Source organism: Camelus dromedarius, chromosome 5 (genome assembly GCF_036321535.1).
Source record: "Camelus dromedarius isolate mCamDro1 chromosome 5, mCamDro1.pat, whole genome shotgun sequence".
Lineage (NCBI taxonomy): Eukaryota > Metazoa > Chordata > Mammalia > Artiodactyla > Camelidae > Camelus > Camelus dromedarius.
This window is the reverse complement of record NC_087440.1, coordinates 40,943,761-40,970,423: the sequence shown is the minus strand read 5'-3', so window position 1 is coordinate 40,970,423 and position 26,663 is coordinate 40,943,761. Positions and strand designations below refer to the sequence as shown.

General features: G+C 31.5%; 1 protein-coding gene and 2 non-coding genes across 12 annotated transcripts in view; all 3 read left to right on the top strand.

Annotated features, from left to right (window-relative positions):
- The window catches only part of RALGAPA1 (Ral GTPase activating protein catalytic subunit alpha 1), a 204,683-nt gene that overhangs the window by 30,923 nt on the left and 147,097 nt on the right, over positions 1-26,663 (top strand). For all 10 annotated transcript variants that reach the window (XM_031453588.2, XM_031453590.2, XM_064485901.1 and 7 more), the window contains exons 2-10: positions 3,776-3,886; positions 4,427-4,476; positions 7,712-7,769; positions 14,203-14,246; positions 15,869-16,046; positions 17,261-17,376; positions 19,925-20,063; positions 21,097-21,305; positions 22,983-23,222. In XM_031453588.2, coding sequence (XP_031309448.2) covers positions 3,776-3,886; positions 4,427-4,476; positions 7,712-7,769; positions 14,203-14,246; positions 15,869-16,046; positions 17,261-17,376; positions 19,925-20,063; positions 21,097-21,305; positions 22,983-23,222 — 1,145 coding nt within the window. The remainder of the gene's footprint in view (positions 1-3,775; positions 3,887-4,426; positions 4,477-7,711; positions 7,770-14,202; positions 14,247-15,868; positions 16,047-17,260; positions 17,377-19,924; positions 20,064-21,096; positions 21,306-22,982; positions 23,223-26,663) is intronic.
- Positions 5,496-5,568, top strand: TRNAT-AGU (transfer RNA threonine (anticodon AGU)). Its single transcript has one exon. It is a non-coding gene; the product is annotated as a tRNA-Thr (tRNA).
- LOC116153770 (U5 spliceosomal RNA) lies at positions 16,056-16,172 on the top strand. The gene has a single exon (XR_004137648.1). It is a non-coding gene; the product is annotated as a U5 spliceosomal RNA (small nuclear RNA).

Here is a 26,663-nt window from a genome sequence, read left to right as displayed (position 1 = left end):
GTTCTTAAAGCTTATTCATAGAAAGATCCTAAGGAGATATCTGAAACTTTATTTGTGGAAACTAAATGAAGTCTGAACTATTTTGCTACTTAAAGTTAGTATTCCCAAAGGTCTTCGAAGCATTCCTAACCCTGAGTCAGTTTTTAAAAATTTCAGAAACTTCAGTCTTAATTTGTGGTTGAAATATCTATTTAATTTTTTTAAGGAAATACTAATTCACAAACATTGCAAATCAAACAAAAGTATTTCTGAAAATGGGGGAAAGTTTTGAACTCTTACACTTTTTTAAGTGTGAACCATCAGTTTAGCACTATGCAAAGCACTTCCCCAGATTAAAATTTTGAAAGAATTTGAAAGATAAAAGAAGCTAAGGCATGCCTTCTGCTCCCAAAGAACATCCAGTGTCTTTAAGACAATATAGTACAGTTGGCCCTCTGTTTTGAGGTGGGCCTCAGATTCAACCTACCTTTGATCAAAAATATTTGGTAAAAAATTCCAAAAAGTTACTGAAAGCAAAACTTGAGTTTGCGGCACACAGGCAACTATTTACATTTATTGGCTATTGTAAGTAATCTAAAGGTGATTTAAAGTGTGTGGAAAGATGTACATGGGTTTTATGCAAGTACTGTATCATTTTATATAAGGGACTGGAGCATCCTCAGATTTTGGTTCTGACGGGTTCCTGGAACCACTACCTGCTGAAACTGAGGGCTGATTGTACTAGCTAATGTGACCAAGTTAGGAGCCATGTTGACTAAAAGTTATGGAGGCATTCACAAAAAGAGAAAACAGAATGGGGATTTTTTTTGGAAAGGTGTCAGGGTATAATATTGGTAGAAGTTGTTCCATAATCTTTATTTCCGAATATCCTTTTTTATTTATTTATTTTTATTTTATTTTAGTGGGGAGATAAGTAGATTTTTAAAATTTCTTAATCGTTAATAGAGATACTGGGGACCGAACCCAGGACCTCATGCATGCTAGGCACTCACTCTACCATTGAGCTATACCTTCCCCCCCTGAATTTCCTTTCTTTTTTATTTTCCTTTCTTCTGTTATTGTCTTATATAGAGGATTGTTTTTAAATAAGTGAAACTTTATTCTGTGGTAGCCATCTTATTTGTGTTTCTTTCCTTACTTTCCCCCACCATGTAAATTTTGTGAATTGGTGAACAAAAATATTTTTTAAGAGAGTTTTTATTTGCTAACTAGTTAATTAAAATAGATATAGAGTAAAAACAAATTTACTTAATTTTGATTCTTTATTAGCAAGTATGCATTTTATTATTAGAAGTATTTTTTTTTTATTAGTAAGTATGTAGTTTCCAGGCTTTGTCTAACATGCTGTATGGGAAGGAAATTGAGAGAGACTGTCCTGGCTTCTAAATTACGTTGCAAAATCTTGAGTTGATTCATGTTTGTTTTTGTTTTGTTTTGATTTTTTGTTTTGCTTTGTTATTGTTCTCCTTTCTCCTTTCCCCTGGGACATTAGTTATATTTGAAACATTAATTTCAATAAAGTGAGAGGTAATTATAGCAGGCCGTTTCATTCCAATTTCATAGTTCTTTGTTATTTCAAACTGATCTGTGGGTAAAATAGAGTATTTCTGTTTATCTCAGTGTATGTGTCTTTATTTTGGTAGTCTCTAAAATATGTTTAACTAGTATTCAGTGACTATTATTCTTATCTTCTTATGGGCAGGTAACAGATAAACTACTAGTATTCTGTTCCTATTTTTCTTGTACATGTATTACACTGGAGGCTGAATAACATAGAGGTTCAGATCATGGGCACTAAATCTAGGCTGTGGGGTTTAAATCCCTGACTGTTTCTTACTATTACTTAAACTCTCTGTGCCTATTTCCTCACCTATAGAGTAGGGATAATAATTGTATTCATTTCATAGTGTTGCTTTGAGGACTAAAGGAACTAATTTCTATAAAAGACTAGAAGAGTGACTAAAATTTAGGAAACATTGTGTTCGCCATTATTATTTTTTCTAGTCCTGTGAAAGAGTCACACAGATAGTGTTACAGGTAGGAGTAGAATCTAGGTGCTCTAATTCTAGTCAAGATGAAGCAATACTATTTTGTTATGCAGTTTTTTCCAAGATAAAAATTTCCAAGCTACAAGTTGAATACAGTAAAATTAAAATAATTTGTTTTATCTATAATAAGGCACATTTGAGTACATATGTGCTCAGCGCTCTGCTTAGGTTTGGGGAATACTAAGGTAGACTCACTTTCTATCCTAAAGAAACTATAGACTAATTCTGGAAAAAAAGACAAGGAAACATTTAAAACATAGTTATTTCCAATAAGAAATGCTTCGAGAACCCAAGGGAATAGAGAGGAGCGGGCACCCGACCCTTTTATTTGGAAGGTCAAAACAACAGAGAAACAGTCTTAGAAAATTCCATAGATGATGTATCTTTAAAGAATTATTTTGAATATTCATAGGGTAAGATATAATACACCAAAGAGAGTTTAAAGTAGTATCTATATGTTGTTGCTATTTAACTTTGTTCTGAAGCCTTGCATTCAGGCTTAGAGTATTCCAGGAAGTTAATTGATGCTTACTTTTAAGTTGAGTTCATTAACAATTAGTAGTTTATTCTTCATTTTACTCCCAGGTTTAAAAAATCTTTGGTTTTTTTCCAGTTGCCTTTTTCAAATTTGTTGTTTATTATGAAAGAGACATGCTTTTTAGAAACACATTTGTTTATAAATTTCTTGTTTATTATGAGTCATGCTTCTTATAAACAAATTTGAAATGTAGGAAGTATATAAAATAAAAGTTCTAAATTCCCCCCTTTTATTTTTTCAACTTTCTCATTCCCCCGAAAATAAACCAAACAAAATGCGTTAAGTACACATACACCTACATAGATATCTTGCTTTAAATAATAAATTCCATTTCCCCTAGTTTGCATTTATGACATTTTACCACATGTCAAGGCTACTTTTTTCATCTTATTTTTATCAAAATGCTCTAAGCACTAGCTGAATTGAATTATTTTTCTGCATGCTATCATGTTTTCCTCATTTTGTGTCTTTTTTATTCTGAGAATGTCATTATCATTCAACCTCACCATTTCATGTCCAAAGTCCTTCCTGTCCATAAAGGTCTGTTGAAATAGTGTGTTCTCAGTCTTCTCTCCTTTTCCCACCTTCATTCCTCACTGAGCTTTGAAAGTAATTTTGTGTTTCTAAACTTCCATTATACCTTATCACTTTACTTTCTGCTCTGCATAGTTATGTTTAATTTTGTGTTCCTTGGACTATACTGACAGGTTTTGTGGAGCAGTATTATCTCTGTATCTCTGTTTGAGTTTTGTTATTTCAAGTGCCTATTTGCAAAGCCTATTGTCAGATATCTAAAGTAAATGTATTTTAGAGATAATATATTATTACTCTTATAATTATGTCTTGGGGAGAGTTTGGAGAGGCATAGCTGTGAATTGAAAATAGAACTTTTTTGGTTTGGTTAATGGTTTTGAATAAATCTCTCTGAGACATTGTTTTCTTTTAATAAACAAAGATTTATGATAACCTGATTTGACCAGTTTTTAAAATTAAAACTAAAATCTCTAAAAACTAATGTTATGAGAACAAAGATAAAGATATGTACATTTCTCCAGTATTTTAACAGAGTAGAATTTTAGGAGCAGGTCTGACATTTTTGAAGGAAACTTGTCATAATAAATATTTGCTGAACATGATTTAACATACATGTAAGTAATAATCACTAAAAACTTTTTTATTTATTTTTCAGAGAATGCAGAGTCCATCGATCTTAAACAGTTTTTTGATCAACATTTTTCACATATATATTATGTGTTCTTTGAGAATTTTGTTACTATTGAAGCTAGTCTTAAACAGAAAGGTAAGATATTAAAGTCAGTCATGGCTTATGTTAATGTTTCAAGTAATTGTCATAAACATTCAGTTAAAAATAGGCTCTTGGATATTGGAATTTTAGTATTATTTTACTTTTTGTCACACAGCTTGTAGACACCCCTCTCACACTATGGGTTAGTAATACAATCCTCATTATTTTGAGAAGGCCTTTTCTCTTGTCAGGTTTACCTGTTTTCTCACCTTTGCTCTGCCCTAGAGGCATATGTCAGGGTTGAGCAGTCATTTTCATATTTTCATTCTCACAGTTCATTTAGAATTCTCCACAATATATTATGATTTTTTTTTAGACACAAGTATGTAGAAGTTAAATTTAATTGTTGAAAAAGAATAGAGAGAAATGCTGCGATATTGTCTATACATTGAACAGAATATACTTTAAACGTTTTATTAAAGAATCACTGAAAAAAACCTTCAGTGCTTGAAGTTTTTTAAGGTTTTTAAGTGGTTATTAACAGTGAGGACAAAATGATAATGTTTAAAATATTTTTGTGTAAAAATGTTTTAGGTCACAAGTCTCAGAGGGAGGAATTGGATGCTATACTTTTTATTTTTGAGGTAAGTACTTGCCTATGCAAAATTAAGTTTTGCAACATACAAAGAAATATATTGAATATTAACAAACACTGTGAATCTGCCATGCTTTCCGAGAACTGAATCACATTTTTTAACCTAAAAATATACCTGACTTAATTCTTAATTATTTTTTGAGGTTTACATGTATTATTTGTAGGTAGAAATAGAATGATGTTTTTATGTATTTGATACCACAAAATTGATACTGTATTCAATGTGTTTGCAAATAATGAAAATTTTAATTAGTGGGGGATTTATACAAATGGAGAAGTTTTTTGGGGGTGGGAATTAGGTTTACTTATTTATTTATTTTTAGGGGAGGTACTGGGGATTGAACCCAGTACCTTGTGTATGCTAAGCATCCGCTGTACCACTTGAGCTACTCTCCCCCTTGGAAATTTTTTTTTTTTAATTCTAAAACATTCTTGAGAGAATAAATTCATGGAACTGTTATATGCCTAAGGAGTTTATAGTTTCTGTTTTATCTACTTTTCATTAAAAACTTGTATAAAAAAGTTTTAAATGTTTTATAAATTGTTCTATGTTACTTTGGATTGAGGTGGGACAAGTTTTTATTGCTAAATAAACATAGTAACATTTAATACTCTGCTAAAATTTCTGGGGGTTTTTGGCACACTGATAAAAATGAGGGACAAACAGACATGCTTTTAAAATGACTCCTTTCTTTTCATTCTGTGTTTCAAATCAAATAGGGATAGGAGTATTCTGATCTTCATTGAGAATTTTAGAGATCTGGAGAAAGCTAGGATTAGACTTTGTGCCTTGAAAGGCATAGTAAAGAATTTGGAAATCAGTTTCTAAAGATTGAACTATTCTATCTATTGCTAGTTAAAGATAATTCACTATTTTGTATTTGGAGTATTTTGATATGGTTTAGAAGAATTTGAACAATTTGATATCTCTCTTAGTTATTGATTTAGTCACAGCTAAAAAGAAGAAAGTTTTTTTTTTTTTTTAAGAGTTTCAGATGAAAGTTGGGGGGAGAGTATAGCTCAGTGGTAGAGTTCATGCCTAGTATGCACGAGGTCCTGGGTTCAATCCCCAGTACCTCCACTAAATAAATAAATAAATAAATAAATAAATAAATAAATAAATAAATAAATAAGCCTAAGCCCTCCCACCCCCCAAAAACAAACAGACAAACAAAAAAATAGACAGAAGTAACTGGTGTTGTTACCTGTTATGCAGTTAATTTTCATTAGTCATTAACTCTGAGGAATTTGCTTATAATTTACCTCCCCAAGTGTTTGCATGAACTGTTTACAGGGGGAATATTAAAACAGGTGTTTTGAGAAAGAATAAAAGCATCCACGGAGAAAGCAAGGTAATATTTCCTGGAAAGTGTTCCTTCAGAGATTCATGTTTGTCCTGTATTAATGAAACTGAGATGGTTGAATAGTTAATAGACACTCTTTTAGGATATTCCCTCTATTAAAAAGTGAATACTTTCCTGTTAGATCATTTGTTACTCATTGAACAGAAATGTTTGTATTTTTTATGAATAACTAAATTGCACTCAGAAAAAAGATGTTAGATACAGGGTTTTCATCTTTTGGAAAAATATTTAATCTGTGTACTGATATCTTTCTATTTATAATGGGGACAATATCTGACTTCCACCTTGGATACTAATGATGATTTTAAAAAATCAAGAAATTATAAGTAAAATCATTTCCTCTTTCTGGAATAAAAAGCAACATTATGTAATGTTAATATGACATAAGATTTATATTCTGTTTTCTTCTATGTAGTTGAGTATGCATGATTTCTTTCATCTTTCCATTAATATAAAAAAGATAAACATTGAAATTTACATTTTATAAGGGGTTAAATCTAAAGTATAATTGAATAGTCATAATTTGGGAGTGCTTTTGAGTAGCTCACAAACTTCTTATTTTTCTGTAGTTTTATCTCTTTCCACACCACAATAAGTGTAATTATATACTTGTTGACTAGCTATGGGAGAAATGTAGGAGGACAAAGGTGAAGGAGTTTATGCATCTTATGTGGGAACAGCATCTATGAAGAACTTTATAATTTATTCATCATCCTCTTATATGAGATGGACTAAAGAGCATATCAACAGAAAGACAGAGAGGTGTAAAAACATGCATACCATTCTTTTGTGTAGAATAGTATAAAAGTGCAAGTTTTTTAAATTGGCACATTGAAGTTGAAATCTCTGTTTTTCCACTTTCTAACCTAAGCACATTACTTAATCCATTTTCTCATTTGCCAAATGAAATTAATAAACTCTTCTTTTAGGATGGTTGTGAGGATTAATGAGATACCATTATATAATGTGTCTAGTGTAGTGTTTGGCTCATATGAACGTTCAGTTAATGGTATTTCTAAATAATAGTAATAGTAAGAGCAGCAGTAATTACAAACACAGACAAATGTCATTTAGCAGGTGGACGAGTACTGAGAATGTAGTTCAGTAGCATAATAAGGCAGCTGTTGATTTAGGATAATCTACCTAGCAACAATATGTAAAGGAAAATAAAGACAAAATTTGGAAGTATTATGTATAAAAAATGTTTATTCCCAATTTGTGGAAGCTTGTAGATGTTAGCTTAACTGTAGGGCTCCTAAATTTTTAAATTTTGTTTTCATACCTGTAGCCATCATAATATGTAGGTATCTTTGAGTTCACATGAATTAATTCAGTACAAATATTTGATGTAAGCAAATATTTGTGAAAGGGAAATATTTCCCCTCTCAGATTTATCAGAATAGGAGAAAGGACTACTCAGAGAGAAAAAAAAAAGTCACAGATATTCATATCTGAAAGAATTTAAAACTTACAGTAGTATCCACAATTCAGAAATTCTGAGAATAGTAAATGAGCATTTAAATATATATTAGAGTTAGTATTTAATCACTAAGGAGAAATATACGTACTTTTCACATCATTATGAAAGATACATTTCATTAGTTTCCTGTTCCAAGGCTTTGTTAGCATAGCTTGTTGTTTTCTGGAGTTTTCAAATGCTGATCAGTGTGCCTGCCAGTGCTGAAGTTATGCCAGTACCATCAGGTTAGCTCAAAGACTATTTTGTATTTGTAATACTATCTTTTACATAAGAAACTCTTAAAGGCTTAGTGTAAGCTCTTTGTTTTTGACATTGTTCAAGATGTAGACTTTTTACTTGCTTTTCATACTTTTCTTTGTTTTATTCATATTGACTTTTAGAAAATTTTACAACTTCTTCCAGAAAGAATTCATCAGCGATGGCAGTTTCATAGTATTGGTAAGTAATTTAAAAATACAGTTCACATTTGAAATAAATGATAATATATGAAAATACTCTTTAATGGTTTAGTCATTATTTGAAATGAGTTAATAGTTAATGCTTTAGTAAAAACAAAATAAAGAATACAGAACTATACTTACCAGGAATATGAGATAAAAACCTGCATAAAGGATTTTCAGTCAAAGTGGCATATTAAATCCACCTGTTCATTTTCTCTGAATACATTAGCAATGATGATAAAACTATAAAACCAAAAAAAAAAAAAAAAAAGAGCAGACTCAGCATCAAAATAACATTCTGTAAATCAAAAATGAGAAAATGCATACTGCCAAGTAGAGTGGAAGCCATGGGCTCCAGATTTGAAAACAAGCAATGTCAGCTGGCAGTTTCCTCCATTGAAAAAAAATTAAAAAATAAAAAGGAGGGAACTGGAGTTAAGCTTACTGCTTGAATAGCCAAAGTATAGCTTCCCAAATCATGAAATGAAGTTGAAAGAAAAGGAAAAGAAAAAAAAAAAGCATCCTTGCTATGGATTACTGTGAGAGACCAAGTAGGCAGGAGGTGACAGACTTCTGTTACCAGGAGCTAAGCCAAGATGTTGCTGGCTTGGAGTCTTGTTCTTTAACAATCCCAGCATCACCACAGGACTGTCAAGCTCTCATTATAAGACATTTTCCCCCCTCAGATGAAAAAGGAACCTGCAGGTAGGCAATTGCTGGCTTTGGTTCAGTGTCTCAATGATGTCAGGGCTGATTGCTGGTGAGTCTCTTGACCCTTCTCGTTAATTTATGGACAGCCACCAGATCTCCATTGTTGAAGTAGAATGTTATAGGACTCCTATTCATTTGTAAAAATTGTATTTTTTCCTTAAAAACCCATCATAGATTTATTTAGGCCCTCCATTTCTTTATCAGTTATAGGAAATGAAATCTTCTCTGAGGCTTAGAAACTATAAGGCATCCCAATTAGCTGTTCCAGAAACAAAAGGAACTCTGGACATAAAGCGCAGATATTGATGCAGGGGCTAAAAAAGACAAAATCCTAAATTGCAGCCTTTTAAAATAAACTTTTTGGATAAAACTCAAGACTAAAAGTGATACTCCTTTAATATATGAATAACTGGCAACTCAACAAGACAAGTTAATTTTTTAAATAGGCAAAATACTTGCATAGATACCACACCAAAGAAGATTATATGAATCACTAATAAGCACATGATATGGTGCTTAATAGAATACTATAATCCAGTTTTTTATTTCATAATCATAAAGTGTCCTTTAAGATTATGAAGAAACTTTTTTTGAGACATCTGAACTTCTAAAGTTTATTATACCTTCTGAGGAGTGTAGCCTTCAATCTCTTAAACAGCCTTTAGACTATCTGGTTGTCATGATTAATAATATTCCAATAAGTGTCCAACTTCAGAAGATAAATAAGTGGTCATTTTTCTTTGTCACCCAGAAGAATCCTAAAAGTCTGTTTCCTTTCTTTCTTGATTTGTGTTTATAGAAAAATAAATCAGTGACTCGATTTTTTTTAGAGTAGATTTTTTGAGGTATAATTTACTTAGGTAAAAATCATTTAAATAAGTCAGTACTTTTTAGTAGATATTTAAAGTCACTACAGTCCAGTTTTAGAACATTTCCAACACCCTAAAATATTCCTTTGAGCCCATTTATAGTCAGTCACCTTTCCTACCACCATCTGCTTTCTGTCCTCAATAAATTTGTCTTTTTTGGACATTTCATGCAAATGAAATCATAAAATTTGTAGTAGTTTACATCTGGCTGCTTTTAGTTAGCATGATTTTTTGTTATTTGTTAACATCATAGCATATATCAGCATTCCTTTTGTTGCTGTGTGGTATTCTATTTTATGGATATACCATATTATATTTAATCACCAATTAATAGACATTTATATTGTTTCCAGTTTATTATAACTTGTTTATTCTATTTGTTTTAATGTAGATTCCTTTTGATTTTCTATGTATAGGATTATGTTAACTGCAGATTTAGTTTTTAATTTCCAATCTGGTACCTTTAATTTCATCTGTTTTTCTTTTTTTTTTTTTTTTTTTATTGTTCCTCTAGTACAATATTGAATAAAAGTGGTAAAAGCAGACATCCTTGCATTATTCCTGATGTAAGGGAGAAAACATTCAGTTTTTCACCATTATGTATGATGTTAGCTATTTTTATAGAAGCTGTTTATCAAGTTGAAGTAGTTCTCGTCTGTCTTGTTTTGTTGAGAGTTTTTAATAATGCATGGACTTTGTATTTTGTCAGGTGCTTTTTCTGCATCTATTGACATGATCATGGTTAGCATTACTGGTAGTTTTGTCATTTATTCTATTAATATTGTGTACTTCATGAATTGCTTTTCAAATATTAAACCAACTTTGCATCACTGAGATGAATCCCACTTGGTTAGCATTTATAGTCCTTTTAATATATCGCTAAATTCAGTTTGCTAAAGTAATTCATTAAAGATTTTTGCCTCTGTGTTTATGAGAAATATTGAACACAGTAGTGTTCTTCTATGAGGTCTTCATCTGGATTTATTATCAAGATAATAATAGCCCCATACAAAGTTTAGGAAGTATTCCCTCCTTTATTTTCTGAAAGAGTTTGTGAACTATTGGTATTACATCTTTTTAAAGTATTTGGTACAATTCACAAGTAAATCAATTTGTGGTTGGGCTTTTCTTTGTGAGAAGATTTGTAATTGTTACTTTATATTCCTTTTTGAGTCAATTTGGATAATTTATCTTTCTGGGAGTTTGTCTGTTTCATTTAAGCTGTCTAATTTTTTGGTGTGAAGTTGTTCAAGTTACTCTCATAATCTTTTTATTCCTATAGGCTCAGTAGTGATGTCCCCTCTTTCAGTTTTGAATTTGGTAATTTGTGTCCTTTATTTTATTGACTTGTCTAGCTAAGCATTTGTCATCATTGTTGGTCATTTCAAAGAACTAACTTTAGTATTGCTGATTTTCTCTATTGTTTTTCTGCTTTGAATTTCACTGATTTCCATTCTAGACTTTTATATTTTTAGAAATTTTTCTTACTTTGGGTTTAATTTGCCTGTTTATTTTGTATTTTCTTAAGATGAAAGTCTAGGATATTAATTTAATACCTTTCTTCTTTTCTGATATAGACATCCAAGGCAATAAATTTCCCTATAAGCTCATTCCATAAGTTTTAATATGTTGTGTTTTCACTTTCATTCATTAGAAAACATTTTTTAATATCTCTTTTTTTCTTTGATCCATAGCTTTTTTGAGTTTGTATTTTTTTAATTTTCAAATATTTGGAGTTATCAGATTTCTTTCTGTTGTGATTTCTAACTTATAACTTAATTCCTTTGTGGCCAGAAAATACATTTTATATGATTTTAATCTTTTAAAGTATTTTGAGACATTTTGTGGCCCAGAATATAGTCTTTCCTGGAGAATGTTCCAGTGTACTTGAGAATGTGTATTCTGTAGTCATTAAAAATATTAGATTAATTTATGGCAATAAAATGATTACTGAAGAATAAGAAAGAACTTGAATAAATGGAATCTTATGCAGTATTCATGGATGATAGGCTTGATGGTATAAAGGTAACAGTTCTCATGTAGAATTCCTGTAGGGACCTTTCAATATAGCCTGATGAGTTTATTGTAAAATTTATATGGAAAATCAAAGCCAAAGCAAATTGAAAGAATAACAAATGAGAGAGGGAGGATGGTGTTGTTGGATATTACCATACCCAGTAACAAGATGTATTATAAAGTTATAATAATTAAGACAGTATCGTTGGTATAGCAGGGATGGACTAATGGAAAAGGGACATTGAGGCCAGCAAAAGACCTAGGCTTATATATGGAAACTTGTAATATGATTGAGTTTTAATATGTTGCATTTTCACTTTCATTCAGTTGAAAATATTTTTTAATGTCCCTTTTGTTTTCTTTGATTCATAGCTTTTTTGAGTGTTTGTATTTTTTAAATTTTCAAATATTTTGTGTTATCACAGATTTCTCTTGTGATTTCTAACTTAATTCCTTTGTGGAATTTCATTATAAAACCTGAAAGAATAATACAACTGGTTATCCATTTGGGGAGGGAAAATTCTGCTATTGTCACACACAAGTAAATTTATGATGGATTTCAGAACTTAAATGTGAAAACAACATTTGGAAACTTTTTGAAGAGACTGGTTTATCTTTATAACTTTAAGGTAGGGAAGTATTTCTTTCGACATAGTAAGTACACAAAAAGAAAAACATTGGTGAATTGGTTATATTGAAATTTAAAATTACTGTACATCAGATGATACCACCTTCCCAGTCAATAAAAACATAGCTGAGTTGTTTGGGAGAACACTTTTCAAGTTTACAGAACTGACATAGAACTAGTAGTCAGTATGTATAAGGAACTAGCATATTAAAACAAAACAAAATAGCCCAGTTGAAAAATATACAAAAGATGTGACAGACAATTTGCAGAAACTTGAATGATCAAATGAAAAGGTGCTCAGTGTTACTAGGAAACATCAAAATGAAAACATTATTGAGGTGTGTAACACTCAAGACTGGTGAATATTAGAGCATCTGCCAGTGTTTTGTGTTGCCAAAATGTGTTCTCACAGCAATCACACGCACTGTTAGTATTAGTTCTAATTTTCTCAACTACTTTGGAGAGAATTTCCCAATACTTAATTAAGTTAAAACTGAGTAATTTAATTCCTATTTATATATCCTGGGGAAACTCACATGCATATGGGGAATCACAGACACGAGCCCTTTATTATAATATTCTGAGGAATAGCAAAAATTTGAAAACAAACCAAATGTCCTAATATAAAGAAGATGAATTAATGGAACAATATACAGCAGTTAAAGTGAATTAACTAGATACACACTACTTTGTATAAAATGGATAAAAAACAAAAACTGACTGTATTGCACAGGGAGCTATATTCAGTGTCTTGTAATAATCCATAATGGAAAAGAATCTGAAAAAGAATATACATCTGTGTATATATATGTATAGCTGAATCATCTTGCTGTATGCTTGAAACTAATACAATATTGTAAATCAACTATACTTCAATTAAAAAAATTAAATGTGAAAAAAATGAACTAACTAGAGCTACACAGGTCATTATAGTTAAATTTCAGAAGCTAATGTTGAAATGGAGCTTCTGAAATGACTTGTATGATACCATGTATAATGTTTTGGTATTTTTATTTTTGCTATTAATTGAATTCCAAACTTACTCAGATTTTATTAGTTTTCCACTAATTTTTTTTCCATTCCAGGATTCAACCCATGATATTATATTGCAATTAGCATATATAGATTTTTTTTTAGGACAGCTGATTAAGGACTGGGCTTTACATAGTATTGTTTTGAGAGATTGAATTTGCTCAAACACAAGGAAGAGAATTGCAGCTAAATCAACATAGTCAGTTGAAATATTAAAGCTTAAGTTTTTGTATGACAAAACATGCAAATAAAGTCATAGACTTGATCATTATATATATAAAATATATAAGTATATCTTATAATCTTGATGTTACTAGAAAGAATAAAAATGCAGTATTAGAACAAATAGCTATGGAAGAAATTCTTGTTACTGGTATAAGTTTTAAACATAGAAACCATTTCTAAATATTTTATGGATTTCTAAATAAGTAGTAGTTATATAAAATGTTTTTGGAAATAATTAATACCAAAATTTGGATTATGGTTTCCTATGGGGAGACAAGGAGGAAAATGATTTGGTATGGGTTTAAAGGTGGCTTTAATGATACTTGTACTATTATGTAAAAAACAGATAATGTAAATAAATGAATATTTGAAATTATAAGAAACATGGGACTGTGTTTAGATTTGTTCAGACCAGATGGTGGACCTCTGGATGTCTGTGGATATTATTTCATTTTTTTGTAGATTTGAAATAGTGTATAATTCAAAAGAAAAAGGAATATTAAAGATGGTTTTGAATATTTTGAAATAATAAGCACAATGGAAATTTTTTTAGGAAATACTAAAGTTACAGATGCTCACATGATTAACTAAATGGAAATTTTCTACAGTGGTTTTTATTTGTATTAGTGATGGGGAAAGTATTTAAGGATATTCTTAGTCTAAGTAAGAGATTAAATATATAGATTGTTGTCTTAAATTCAATTTTGGGTTTAGGGTTTGTTTTGATAGGATAAATCATGTTTAACTGCAATAAACCATGTGTTGAAAAGGTGACTTTTTATATGCCCTTCTGGTTCCAAGATTGTGGCCAGAGGGATATTAAGGTCACCAAGAATAACTTGGAGGTTGCCAAGGACTTGTTTTAAAGTGTTTTCAAGTCTGACCGAGAACTCTGACATTTAGAAACAAATAAGTATATATGAATGTTTAAAATCATGTTTTCTTTTCAGGATTGATTTTAAAGAAACTACTACACACAGGAAACTCCTTGAAGGTATAATATAATTATATATTTTTTCTATGACTTTTAAAAAACTGAGTAAAGCATACAGGCAGCTTGTTCACTTTCTTCATCAACTTTTTCCTAAAGAATTTTGAATTATCTTCACTTCCCTTAATTGAAGTGAATTCACTTAAAATCTAGCAACATACTCAGTATTTATGAGGTTGACCAGGCTATTGAAAAACTAGTTCTTTTACTGCTGCACTGACTCATTCAGCAGAAATACAATCAGTCCTCCATATCCATGGATTCCACATCCAAGGCGTTTTATATAAGGGACTTGAGCGTCCACTGATTTTGGTATCCATGGTGGGGGAGTTCCTGGAATCAGTACCCCGTAGATACTGAGGGACAACTCTACTTTGCTCTGTGGTCCCCAGAAGACAAAAATCATTCAATCATTCAACAAATTATTCTTCATTTTATCATGGCTATTGTTAGATGTAGAGGAAAGTAGGGCATCTATTAAAAATTTTTGGTTTTGTTTTTTTCTTTTCTTTTTTTTCCTTTTTCATTATCTCATTGTGCTATGGTAAGAGAAGCTACCCAGTCCGAAGGCATCTTACTGTAGGTTGAATAAAAATCTCATATTGTAGGTACTTTTGGTGTCAAGGCTTCAGTATAGCAGTACAAAGGAGTAAGCCTTCCAACATGTTTATCTTGTTTCTAACTAAACCATGAGGGTGGCAGCAGTTGAATAGTGTTTAAATAGTGTTGAATAGTGTTGGCGGTGCCTGTTTGCAAAGCTGTGGAAGGGCAATATCTAAAGCTTCCAGTAAGGTTAGGTTAGTGAAGAACTTTGTATTTTGCTTGGAGACTTGAATTTTCTTCTATTTTCTCCTGTTCTCTTCATTGATTTAAATATTTACTGTCTTCTGCGTATGGGGCATTGTTCTAGTTGCTTAGAATACAGTAATAGGCCAGAATTCCTGCTTTGTGCAACTTAGAAGCAAGTTATATAAATGAGATAATTTTAGATAGATAAGCTTTTTAAGGACAAGATCATTGAGTTAGCAGTGTACCAGGATCCCCAAGACCATTCCTCCTTTTACCAAGCCCATTATAGCAAGGAACAGTCATTGCCCTCTCTCCTTGCTTGTTTTGTTTTGTTTTGTTTTTGTTTGTTTGTTTGTTTGTTTGGGGGGGTATTGTATTTATTTATTTTTAGAGGAGGTACTGGGATTCATTGAACCCAGGACTTTGTGCATGCGAAGTACACGCTCAACCACTTGAGCTATATTCTATCCTCTCTCCTTGCTTTATGAATTAGACTTGTGGTGATAGAAAGGAGGGAAGTAAACAAGTAGGAAATGATTCTGACTTTTTACAAGTGGAAGTTATAGCATAAAGATTACCTGATGGCTTTAAGTAGTTAGAAGGCAGGTACGTTTGTTCAAAATCCATAAAATTAGATTTATAAATAATGAAGGCCCAGTAAATTGTAATGGGTATAGTATTTCTCTTTCCCTCTTCTCCTCCCTCTCCATACTTTCTTCCTTTTCTTCTTCTTTGCAAACTGTCATTCTGTAATCATCTAGAGAATTTTGGCCTTGAAAGGAAGAAAATATTTCCATTTTAAATAAAATACTATTTTTCATTTTATTTTATTTTAGATTAGGCGGGAAGGTGTTCGTCTTTTCTTATTATGGTTGCAAGCTCTTCAGAATAACTGTAGCAAAGAACAGCTTTGGATGTTTTCATGCTTAATCCCTGGATTTTCAGCACCACAATCTGAACATGGACCTCGAACTTTAGATAATCTCATTAATCCTCCACTCAACCTTCAAGAAAGTAAGATTCATACTCTGGTTTCTCTTCAGATCGTACAAATCTTTCACCTTTTACTAAAGATTTCTGTGGAGAGGAACAGTTAGGAGTCTTTAACCAATTTTTTGAAGCTTTACTTTCTACGGGGCTAAAAAAAAAAAGAAAGTAAGATTCATGCGATTTTTTTCCATCATAATGAAAAAAATTTCTATGTGGTTTGTTTATATATTTTTTAATTTAATTTTTTTCTGGGGAAGGTATGTTAATGTATATTTTTAAATGTCTGTACATTTATTAACTGGGTAATCCAAGGCCATGTTTTTAAATGTAAGTTTTATAAAACCAAACTCAAATACAGAGAAAAGATTGGTGGTTGCCCGAGAGGGGTTGAGAGGGGGATTGAGGGTGGGTGAAATGAGTGAAGGAGATCAAGAGGTACAGACTTCCAGTCTTAAAGTAAATAATCCATGGGATGTAATGTACAGCATGGGGGCTGTAGTTAGTAATATTGTATTGCAAATTTGAAAGTTGCTAAGAAAGTATATCTTACAAGTTCTTATCACAAGAAAAAATTTTTTTGTAATTTTGTATGGTGACAGATGGTAAATAGACTTACTGGGGGTGATTATTTCGCAGTGCATATAAATGTTGAGTCATTTTGTTGTATGCCTGAAAGTAATATAATGTTGTATGTCAATTATACTTCAATGAAAAAGTAAATAAATACAAATTTAAAAAATTAAATGTAGGTTTTATCATCCAGAAGTAATGAGGCCAGCAGATCAGGAAATGATTGCCATTAAAAAAACAGTTTGTTACTCACAGTCCCAGGAGGAGGGAGCATGCCACACCAAGGAGAGTGGCCACATGAGGAAGTACCAGGGTTAATCAGAGGTAGGGGCTTGAGGTATGGCTGGGGGTCATGGGCAAGAGCCCTTATTGTGGTTTCTCCAGGTGGGAATGTGTGAGGCAGGGTTAGCAGGCTGAGAACTGGCTAGTTTTTATAATTTCAGCCAGGCTCTGGGGCACAGAGGTTGTTTCTGGTTGTCTGGTACCTGGCCCTAGGTCATTGTGGTGGGCTATAGGATCACCTCAGATTTATTTCAAGTTTCAGTCATTAAGATATTTTCAAGCAATAATCTTTGCATATCTGTTTTGTAGTTAAAATTTTATTTGGGTCATATTATTGTATTATTTGTTTTGTAATTACACCAAACTTTTCTTTTGTCTCTGGATAGCTCAAGTCACTATAGAGGAAATCACTCCTCTTGTCCCCCCACAATCAGGAGATAAAGGACAAGAAGATCTTACAAGCTATTTTCTTGAAGCACTTTTAAAATACATAGTAATTCAGGTATGTGTTATTTTCTTTGATGTCACCCTCTTTACTATTCTGTGGGTAGTTCATTTTTCCCCCTCTTACCATTATTCTGTCATAGTAAATATTTGCTTATTTTTCTGAAAGAGGAGTAACAAATTTTTGCTTTTGAAAATATGTTAGTGTGCTCTTCCCAAAATGAAAATTATTGAAGGGATTATGAACCTCTTAGAAAGGGAGCTGGAGAGAGAAATTTTTATAGTAGATTCTTTATGTATAAACCTAATGTGAGCCAGTTGTGTTTGCTTTCTAATCTTTTCATGTATAATCAGCAGTTATGATATTTTAAATGAAAAATAGTAATTGTTTGATTTAAGGATCAGTCTGCCAAGAAACAGCAGCGGGGAAGTGGGGCTCGGGATGAGGTTAGGGGAGTGGAGGAATGTAATTTACACTTAAACGTACTTAAAATTTCTAGGTACATGTGTTTTATAAGGTAACCCATTCATCTCTAGTGATTGATGAAAACACTTTTAGCACACACTCATTTCTCATTAACTGTTCCAAACACAAAAATTCCCTACACCTCAGAAATAAACATTACAAAGTTAATTTGGACCCTGAATGAGATTGCCAGGGTTTGAATCCTGATTCTGTAGTTTACTAATAGTGTGACCTTTGGCAAATTACTTAACCTCCCTGTGCTTAAAATAGAGATAAAAATAATACCTATCCCATTTTGATGTTTGAGGCTTAAGTTACTAGTGCAGAGTACTTAGAAAGAATAAGTTAGAATATATGACATACAGTAAGTGTTCCATAGTGGGTAGTTTTTGTTATTGTCATTATTACCAGTTTTTCTTTAAAAAAAATAAATAAACAAAACTTGTATTTCATATAGTTTTTTAAAATTGTTTTGCTGGTTTATTGAGATACATTTGACATACAGTAAACTGTAATATTTGAAAAATACAATTTGATAAATTTATTACATGTGTAGACCCATGAAACCATCACTGCAATCAAGATAATGAACATACCTATCACCCTTAAAAGTTCTCATATCCCTTGGTAATTCACCCTTTTCTAGCTGCCCCCCAATCCCATCTCAAGGCAGCCATTGATCTGATTTCTTTCACTATAGTTTGCATTTTCTATATTTTCATATAAATGGAATCATATGGTAATATCTTTTTTTTTGGTCTGGCTCTTTTTTTTAGCATAAGTATTTAAAAAATCATATTTTATCTGTATCAGTAGTTTGGTCCCTTTTATCGCTGAGTAGCTTTTCATTGTATGTATATCCTATGATTTGTTCTCTAGTCACCTTTTGTCGGGGGAGGTAATTAGGTTTTACTTATTTATTTAATTTTTAGAGGAGGTACTGGGGATTGAACCCAGGACCTTATGCATGCTAGGCGAGCACTTAAGCTATACTCTCCCCGTTATCCAGTCACCTTTTGATGGTCATGTGAGTTGTTTCCAGTTTTTGGCTATTACAAATAAAACTGCTATGAGTGGTGGTAAACAAGTTCTGTGTGAACATAAGTTTTGTTTTCCTTTGGGTAAGTAGCCTAGTAGTGGAATGGCTGGGTTATATGGAAAGCATATATTGACTTTTTGATACTGCCAGGCTAGTTTCCAAATGATTGTACCTTTTTATATTCCACCAGCAATGTATGAGACTTAAAGTTGTTTCACATCTTTACCAACAGTTGGTATGGTCAGCGTGTAATTTTAGCCATTCTAAAGATAGCGTATAGTCGTATCTCACTATGGCCCACTCTGGGCCTTTACAATTCCCCTACTTAGATAGCTTCTTCATCCTACTAGAATTTTCACACCCTACATTTTTCAGCTCTGCCTACTCTTGTCTACTCCCCTCTGTACTTCGTGGACACCATCCTTACCCCTCTCAGGCTCTGAGTCCCCAGTGGGCTGCTGCCTCTGTTGCACCTCCTTCATCAGTGCTTCCTGTGGTTAGGCTCTGACTACCTGCATTTGATTGCCACTGTTTCATTCCTTCCTCCCCTCCCTCTCACATACGACTATTTTGTGTGACTTTTAGGCTGAATTATTTAGGAAGGGGAAAAAGGAAAGAACATTAGCAGCTTTGTCAGTAGTAGAGCTGAGTTTTAAGTCAACTTTGACAGTTTTTCAGAGTACATTTTCACTTCTAAGATTTTTGAAAGATAAACCGTTGACCCTTGAACAACATAGGTCCACTTACACACAGATTGTTTTCAATAAGTACAAACTACAGTACTACACAGTCCATTGTTGGTTGAACCTGCAGATATGAAGGGCCAATTGTAAAGTTATACATGGATTTTCGACTGGATGAGAAGGGTTATTAGCACCCAAACCTACGAGTTATTCAAGGGTCTACTGTATAATGCATTTGCATGACATTAGATCAGTTTTGAAGGTACATAAGTATTTATACAGACACATACATATTTAGATATATATATATCTTTACAGTGTTAACAGTTTAGCTTATTTGCTGAAATAATCTTTACAAGCTTGTTTATAACAGCTAATAATTTCTTCTTCTGAAATGATTCTAATTGTTTATTTTTAGGTAAAAAGTTTAGAATGGAAGAACAAAGAAAACCAAGAAAGGGGATTTTCATTTTTGTTTTCACATTTTAAGAAATATTACTTGCCTTATATTTTTCCAAACATCTGTAAGGAGAATAGTTTATATCATCCTGTACTTGGTATGTAATCTTTGGAATTTTCTAAAAGATAACACCTAAGAATAAAACAGTCTTCAGTGTAAAGATGGCATTTTTTACCTGCAGAAAACTGGTAACATTTAATTTATATTGATTAATTGGAGATACACTTTCATTCATACTGAAAGTGGAATTTTATTAATAGAAAATTTTCATTAAGAGTGAAGAAATGCTTTTAAAAACTTATTCTCTGGATATTACCTATTGGAGAAATTAGCCCACCGTAAATATTTGTGACTATAAATTCAACTTAATTTTAATGTTTCATATATTCCTTAAACTATATTTAAAAAATTTTAAAGGTCTTCAAGGGTTCAATTCAGTATGTCTTGTTCAAATTCTATATGAATAATTGTCATATATTTTGATCATATCTCATTCAGTATTTAGTGACTGTGCCAAAATGTCCTTTGGAACCTTGAAAGCTATAGCCTCAAGGAAAAATCCTGGGTTAGAATTATACCTCTGCCATGTATAGAAGACATTGATAAGCCTGTATGTGGAAATGTCCTTTTTGCACCAAGATGTTCCTGTTTTAAGCTCTGCCAAGTTTAGGCGACTAACAAGCTTAGGCATAGCCATTAGGGCTATAGAAGTGACTTAAATTAGAGTAGTAAACCTTTACCATTGAGAACAATGTTTGCTTTGAAAATATTTTTGCTGTAAAAATTCTCATATTTTGTATGATGTCAAAATATGTGTCTCAGACTTAGGTTAATTGAAGTGAGCTCTCATTAATTATACATGACTCAGGAAGTTTCTTTGTATTTAGGATTCATTGAACCTTTTAATGGCATTTTGCAAAAAGATGTATTTCCATATATCAGCCATATATATATGGTTTAGTCTTCTAGATTCCATGCTAATATCTAGCAAACTACTTTAAAATGTACTAATTCTATTTCTTAAACTAGAATATTATCACAGTGTTTTCTCAAGTATTTTAAAACACAAATTTATCTGAGCATAATTCCTTTCTTACTTTTGTTTTTTGTTTTCCTTTTATTTTGCATAGATATCCCACAGATGAGACCAAAGCCACATTATGTCATGATAAAGAAGGATGCTGAAACCAATGAAGCAATCTATTGTACAAAGGAGCCTTTCATTAAGGCTCGTGTTATTGTTATTCGTTGGCTGGTTTCATTCTGGCTTGAGCCAAAGCCGCATACAGGACCTCATATTCCTGGGATGGAAGGTGAAGTCTTGCCAAAGAATATTCAGGTAACACAAACATAGGGCGAACTTGTTAAAGTTAGAAATAGCTTTAGAGATTTGTCCACTTGATTTCAGTTGCCTTAGCTATAGAACACACTTAAAACAAGTAATAGTGAAAAACAAACAAATAAACAAACAAAAAATATAGTGATATTTTCTTTGTATAAATGTATTTTATAAATCCAAATTTTACCAATTATAGAACCAATAGTTTTCTTAGTAAAAAAAAAATGAAGTATGTAAGATATAGAAGATAATTTCAGTCATATGTGTCTCAACTTCTAACTTATTTCTATACTTTATGTTAATTGTACAGTACTAAAAATATCCTGAATTGTACAAATCAAAATATTCTGCATTGTGCAAATTCTTGTGATTAGAAACAATTTGCAATCAAATGACCTTCATAATAATTTTTAGATTTCTAGGTATTCACAGAATGCTGATTTAAAATCCTGTCCCCATCTCATTTCCCCTTTTTAAACCAAGAACACTGAACCTAGAAACACGATGTAAAGTTACATAGTGGAGGGACTAGTATTTAAAATTATTTTTAATTAAATGATTTCCCTCTTTTTCATACTTTTTTTTCATTTTCTCCTTTTCTCTCATTGTGCTTTTTTTTCCTGAAGTCATCTAAATACAGTATTCTTAGGCTATTTTTATTTCCCTTTTCTCACATTTTGTCATTTAGTTTTAAAAATATTTTATGTGTGTGTTTTATATGCAGCTTCTTAAATCCTTTAAAAATTAGTTGGAGATATAAAGTGTGTTCGTTAGCATTTAGAAAATTTGACTAAATATTCCCCCGAGCCTTTTATTTATCTGTAGCAGATTATGTGATGTGTTTTCCCAAAAACTTTATTCCAGGTTTTCTGCAAAGATTATTAAATGTAGAAACTCTGAAGCAAAACTATTTTACTTATCCCAGAACTCCGTTAATTAAAAATCAGAGGTTTTTTTTAAATTGTGAAGGCATATTTTTGCTTAAACTTTTTTATTTTATAGGTAACAAAATGGACCAAAAATCGAGTAACTTACCAGAAAGTAATTTACCACACCACAGAATAGGGCTACTTCTATCATCCCATGGTAGTAATTTCTCTGTTACCACCTTAAGACTTACTTTTTCCCTAAGCTTAGGCATCATGGTCAGTCATGGTGAAAATACTGATAAGGCATTATAGAGTGTAGAGTTCTATTTTATTTTAGCTTCATTTCTACTTTTTCTTCTTGATTTTTCTTTTTGTTTTTTTTAAGAAGTTTTTGCATGTATAATTTTTGTCTAAGGTAAAATGGAGATACAGAGATGATTTTACACATTAAGACTTTATTGAGTGAACAGCCCAGTGTTAACTTATTTATTACTGAAGATCTGAGCTGACTCCATCTGTATTATTTTATCCACTTTTAATTAACAACTTATTTGTACTGCAAACATATTGAAAAATAAACTTAATTGAATAGATGATTAGGGAGTATCACTCTATCACTAAATACTGAGTTATTTCATTGCCACTTAATTATTTAGAGTGAATTCTAAATGAAACTCTATGCCTAGATTTTAAATAGTACTGTAAGTTACTTATAGAATGCTTTGGGCTTTGTCAGTATTTGCTATTTAAAGACAGAATACTAAGGTTAAATTATTATGATATTCTCCCCCTTTTGTTTTTATTTTAGAGAGCAGCTGCTAGTTTGGTATCCAGAGAAGAAAACAAAAACGATAATGCTGATAAAGCAGACAGAACTGCAGAACCAGAACAGTCTCATTCCAACACAAGCACTCTCACGGAACGAGAACCTAGCTCTTCTAGTCTCTGTAGTATTGATGAAGAACATCTCACAGACATTGAAATAGTTCGTAGAGTTTTTTCTTCTAAAAGAAGTAATGTAAACTTTGTCACAGAGATATTTCGTCAGGTAAAATACCTTTGTATTTTTAATTTGTAATATAGAGTTCTGTCTTTAATATTGAATATACTGATTTTTAGCTATTTAAAATTTATTCTTCATGGAATTGTTTTTAAAGTTCGTATTTAGTTTTAAAATTTATTACATCTATACTTTAATATTTTCTATTTATATTTTTTAGCTTCTGATAACTTTAGTTTAATAATTGTCCCCTTCTTCCCCCAATATTCTTTCATTTATCAGAATAATTTTCTTAGTTACTCAGTTTATGATTTGAAACTTTTCTTCCTATCATTTGATTAATAAATTATGGTAAAATTACTATATCCTTCACTCTTCAATCAATAAAAAGCGGTTTATAAGAGGAGGTGTTTTCATTGTTTTTATCCTTCCCTCAGAGGCTCAGTTTTGCCCTGTATGGCATTCTAAAATTAAATTTATTTAAGGCAGGTATTATTTAGAGAATAAAATAAAGAGAGGGAAGGAAAATGAATAAAAGCTATTTCACATAAAGATAGCTAGAACTCCCTAGGTGTACATTCTCAATTACATAGAAATTTTGTCGGGAAATAAACCTTATGAAAAGTAATCATTTGCTCTTAATAGCAAAGGTACTTAAACTTTTGCAGGTAAACATCATTGAGTTTTGTAGCTGAAGGGGATCATTCAAGTCTCATAGCACGTAAGTAGTAGACCCAGGACTAAAATACCCAGTTTCTGCTTCCCATGTCCGTGCCCTTTATTCTGTGTCAGACTGCCTTTACATGCCAGGGAGCTCTCCAGACAAAGCAGATCTTCATCTCCTACATGTTTATTACATAAAACAAGGCACGGGGCGGCATTAGCTCTGTCTAAGTTAAACAAACTTGCTGTAACATTTTTTCTTGCTTTGGCAGTGGTTCTTAGTTGCCAAGGTTAAGGTTTGTGTTGACATAATATATGACAAATGGGAACGGAAAGATTTAATGAATATTGTTGGGAATACTTGTGGAAAAATTTAAAGCTTATAGACTTATTCAGGTTTTCTAGTTCTTGAGTCAGCTGGAGTACGTTAATTTTTCTAGGAATTTGTTCATTACATGTGTTTTCAAATACATTCTCATAATCTTTTTAACCTCTGAAGCATTTATATTCATGTTCCACCTTTTCATTCTTGTTAGTGTTTGTTTCTTGTTTGTTTCTTGATGATTCTTACCAGGGATTTGTCAATTTTATTAGTCTTTGCAAAGAATGAACTTTTGGCTTTGCTGATCCTCTGTGTTTTATGTTTCTTTTTTTTTAAATTAAGTTTTGCTCCTTGTTATTTCTTTCTACTTTTCTTGATTTTATTAGGTGGTTCTTTTCCTAGCTAACTAATTAACCTCGTATTTTTCTCATAAAAGTATTTTTGAGACTACTAATTTACCTCTTACCTGTTTTAGCTACAAAATCTGATATATAGCATTTTTGTTAGTATTCACATCTAAATATTTTTTAATTTTCACGTTAATACCTTTTTTGACTTACGAGTTAGCAGTGTGTATCTTCCAAACATACAAGATTTTCTAGTTTTCTTTTTTCTTCAGATTTCTGATGAGATGATTTTGGTCAGAGAATACAGTCTATATAATCAGTATGTAGCCAGTCCTCATAAATGTCCCATGTTCTTGAAAAGAATGTATTCTTTACTGGTGAGTTCATGATTAGTAAAATATTAAATCAAGTTTATTATTGCATATATCCTTACTTAAGATTTTTGGTTAGTGTGGCCTCAGTTTTGGAGAAAAATGTGTTAAAATCTTATATTCTGATGGCCATTTGTTTCTTTCTATTCCATGAATTTTCCTTTGTATATTTTGAAGCTATATGATTAAGTACATATATGCTTATAATTTTATATTTTTTTTGGTGAATTAAGCCTTTTATTTATGGCTCTTGTCATCTGTAGAAAATATTTTTGCTTTAAGTCTATTTTACCTACTTTTCATACATTTTTATCACGTTTTATTAGAATCAGCCTTGTGTATTTCTTTAATCATCTTATTCTCAGCCTTTTTATACCATTAGATTTTTATATCTGTTGTAAATATGGTTGAATTTTTAAAATCTTTGTCATAACAGGCATATTTATTATAATTACTGATATATTTGGATTTACTGATACTGTCTTATTCTATTTCTTTTTCTTATCATGTCTGTATTTCTTTTTTTCCCTTATTTTCTTTTTGCTTTCTTTTTAATTGATGTTTTTTCATTCTGCATCCTTCTCATCACTTGGTTTGAAAGTTGTACTTCAGTCCTTTTCCTTTAGTGATTACTATATAAATTTTAACGTACATACTTCACTTTCCAAATCTAAAGTTGTTATTTTTTACCTCTTCCTAATTACTAGGGGGATCGTAGAACCTTGTTACTCTAATTTCTCCTCCCAACTTACATATTATTTTTGTCAAATAATCCAGTTCTATTTTTCATGTTTGTGTTTTAATTCCAGTATTGTTATTCTGTGCATTCAATATTGATTTCCATGTAGTTACATTCATCACTTCTTTTGATTGTAATTTCTTCCTTTTCAGAGCTCCATTTAGAATTACTTTCCTCTGCTTGAAGTTCATCATTTAGAATTTACTTTAGTGGATGTCCATTGGTGTCAAACATTTATAAGTTTTTGCTCTGAAATGTCTTTATTTTTCACACATTCTTGAAATATTTTTTCCACTAGACATGAAATTCTGGATTGACAGTTATTTTCACCTAGTACATTTCAGATACTTGGATACTTTCCCACTGTTTTCTGTTTTACATTGTCGCTGTTGAGATATCAACCAGCAATTGAACTCCTAGTGCTTAATAGGTCGTTTATCTTTCCTCTGGCCCTTTTTAATATCTTTTTTAAAATATTTAGCATTTTGTATTTTACTGTGGTACATCCAGGTCTAGATATCCTTTTATTTATTCTTCAGGGGATACTTGGGCATACTGTCTTTATGAATTAATATAATTTGACAGTTCTGGAAAATTTCCAGCCATTATCTCTTTAAATATTGCCTCTTTCCATTTTTTTTATTGCTTTTCTAGAACTCTGACAAAGATATATGTTAGACCTTCCCACTTTATATGTCTACTAATCTCTCATTTATATTTTCAATCTCTTTGTCTCTCTATGCTACATTCTGGATAATTTCTTTTTAATTATAACTGTTTCTGGAAGTTGGCCAGTCTGCTTGGTTAATTTTATTGTTTCTGGTTCATTACTTATATTTTATATATTAATATTAAACATAATTATTTTACACTGATTGATCACCCTGCCACCACCACCTCCCCCTGTATTTTTTATGTGTCAGATTTTTAGCCATGACTGATACCAGTCTTTCCTCAAGATCCTTATTTAGTGTGTAGACAAAATCAGATTTGGGGGGTGGTAGGATGAATGTGATATACTCTGGTCTTGAATACGTTCATCTAGCC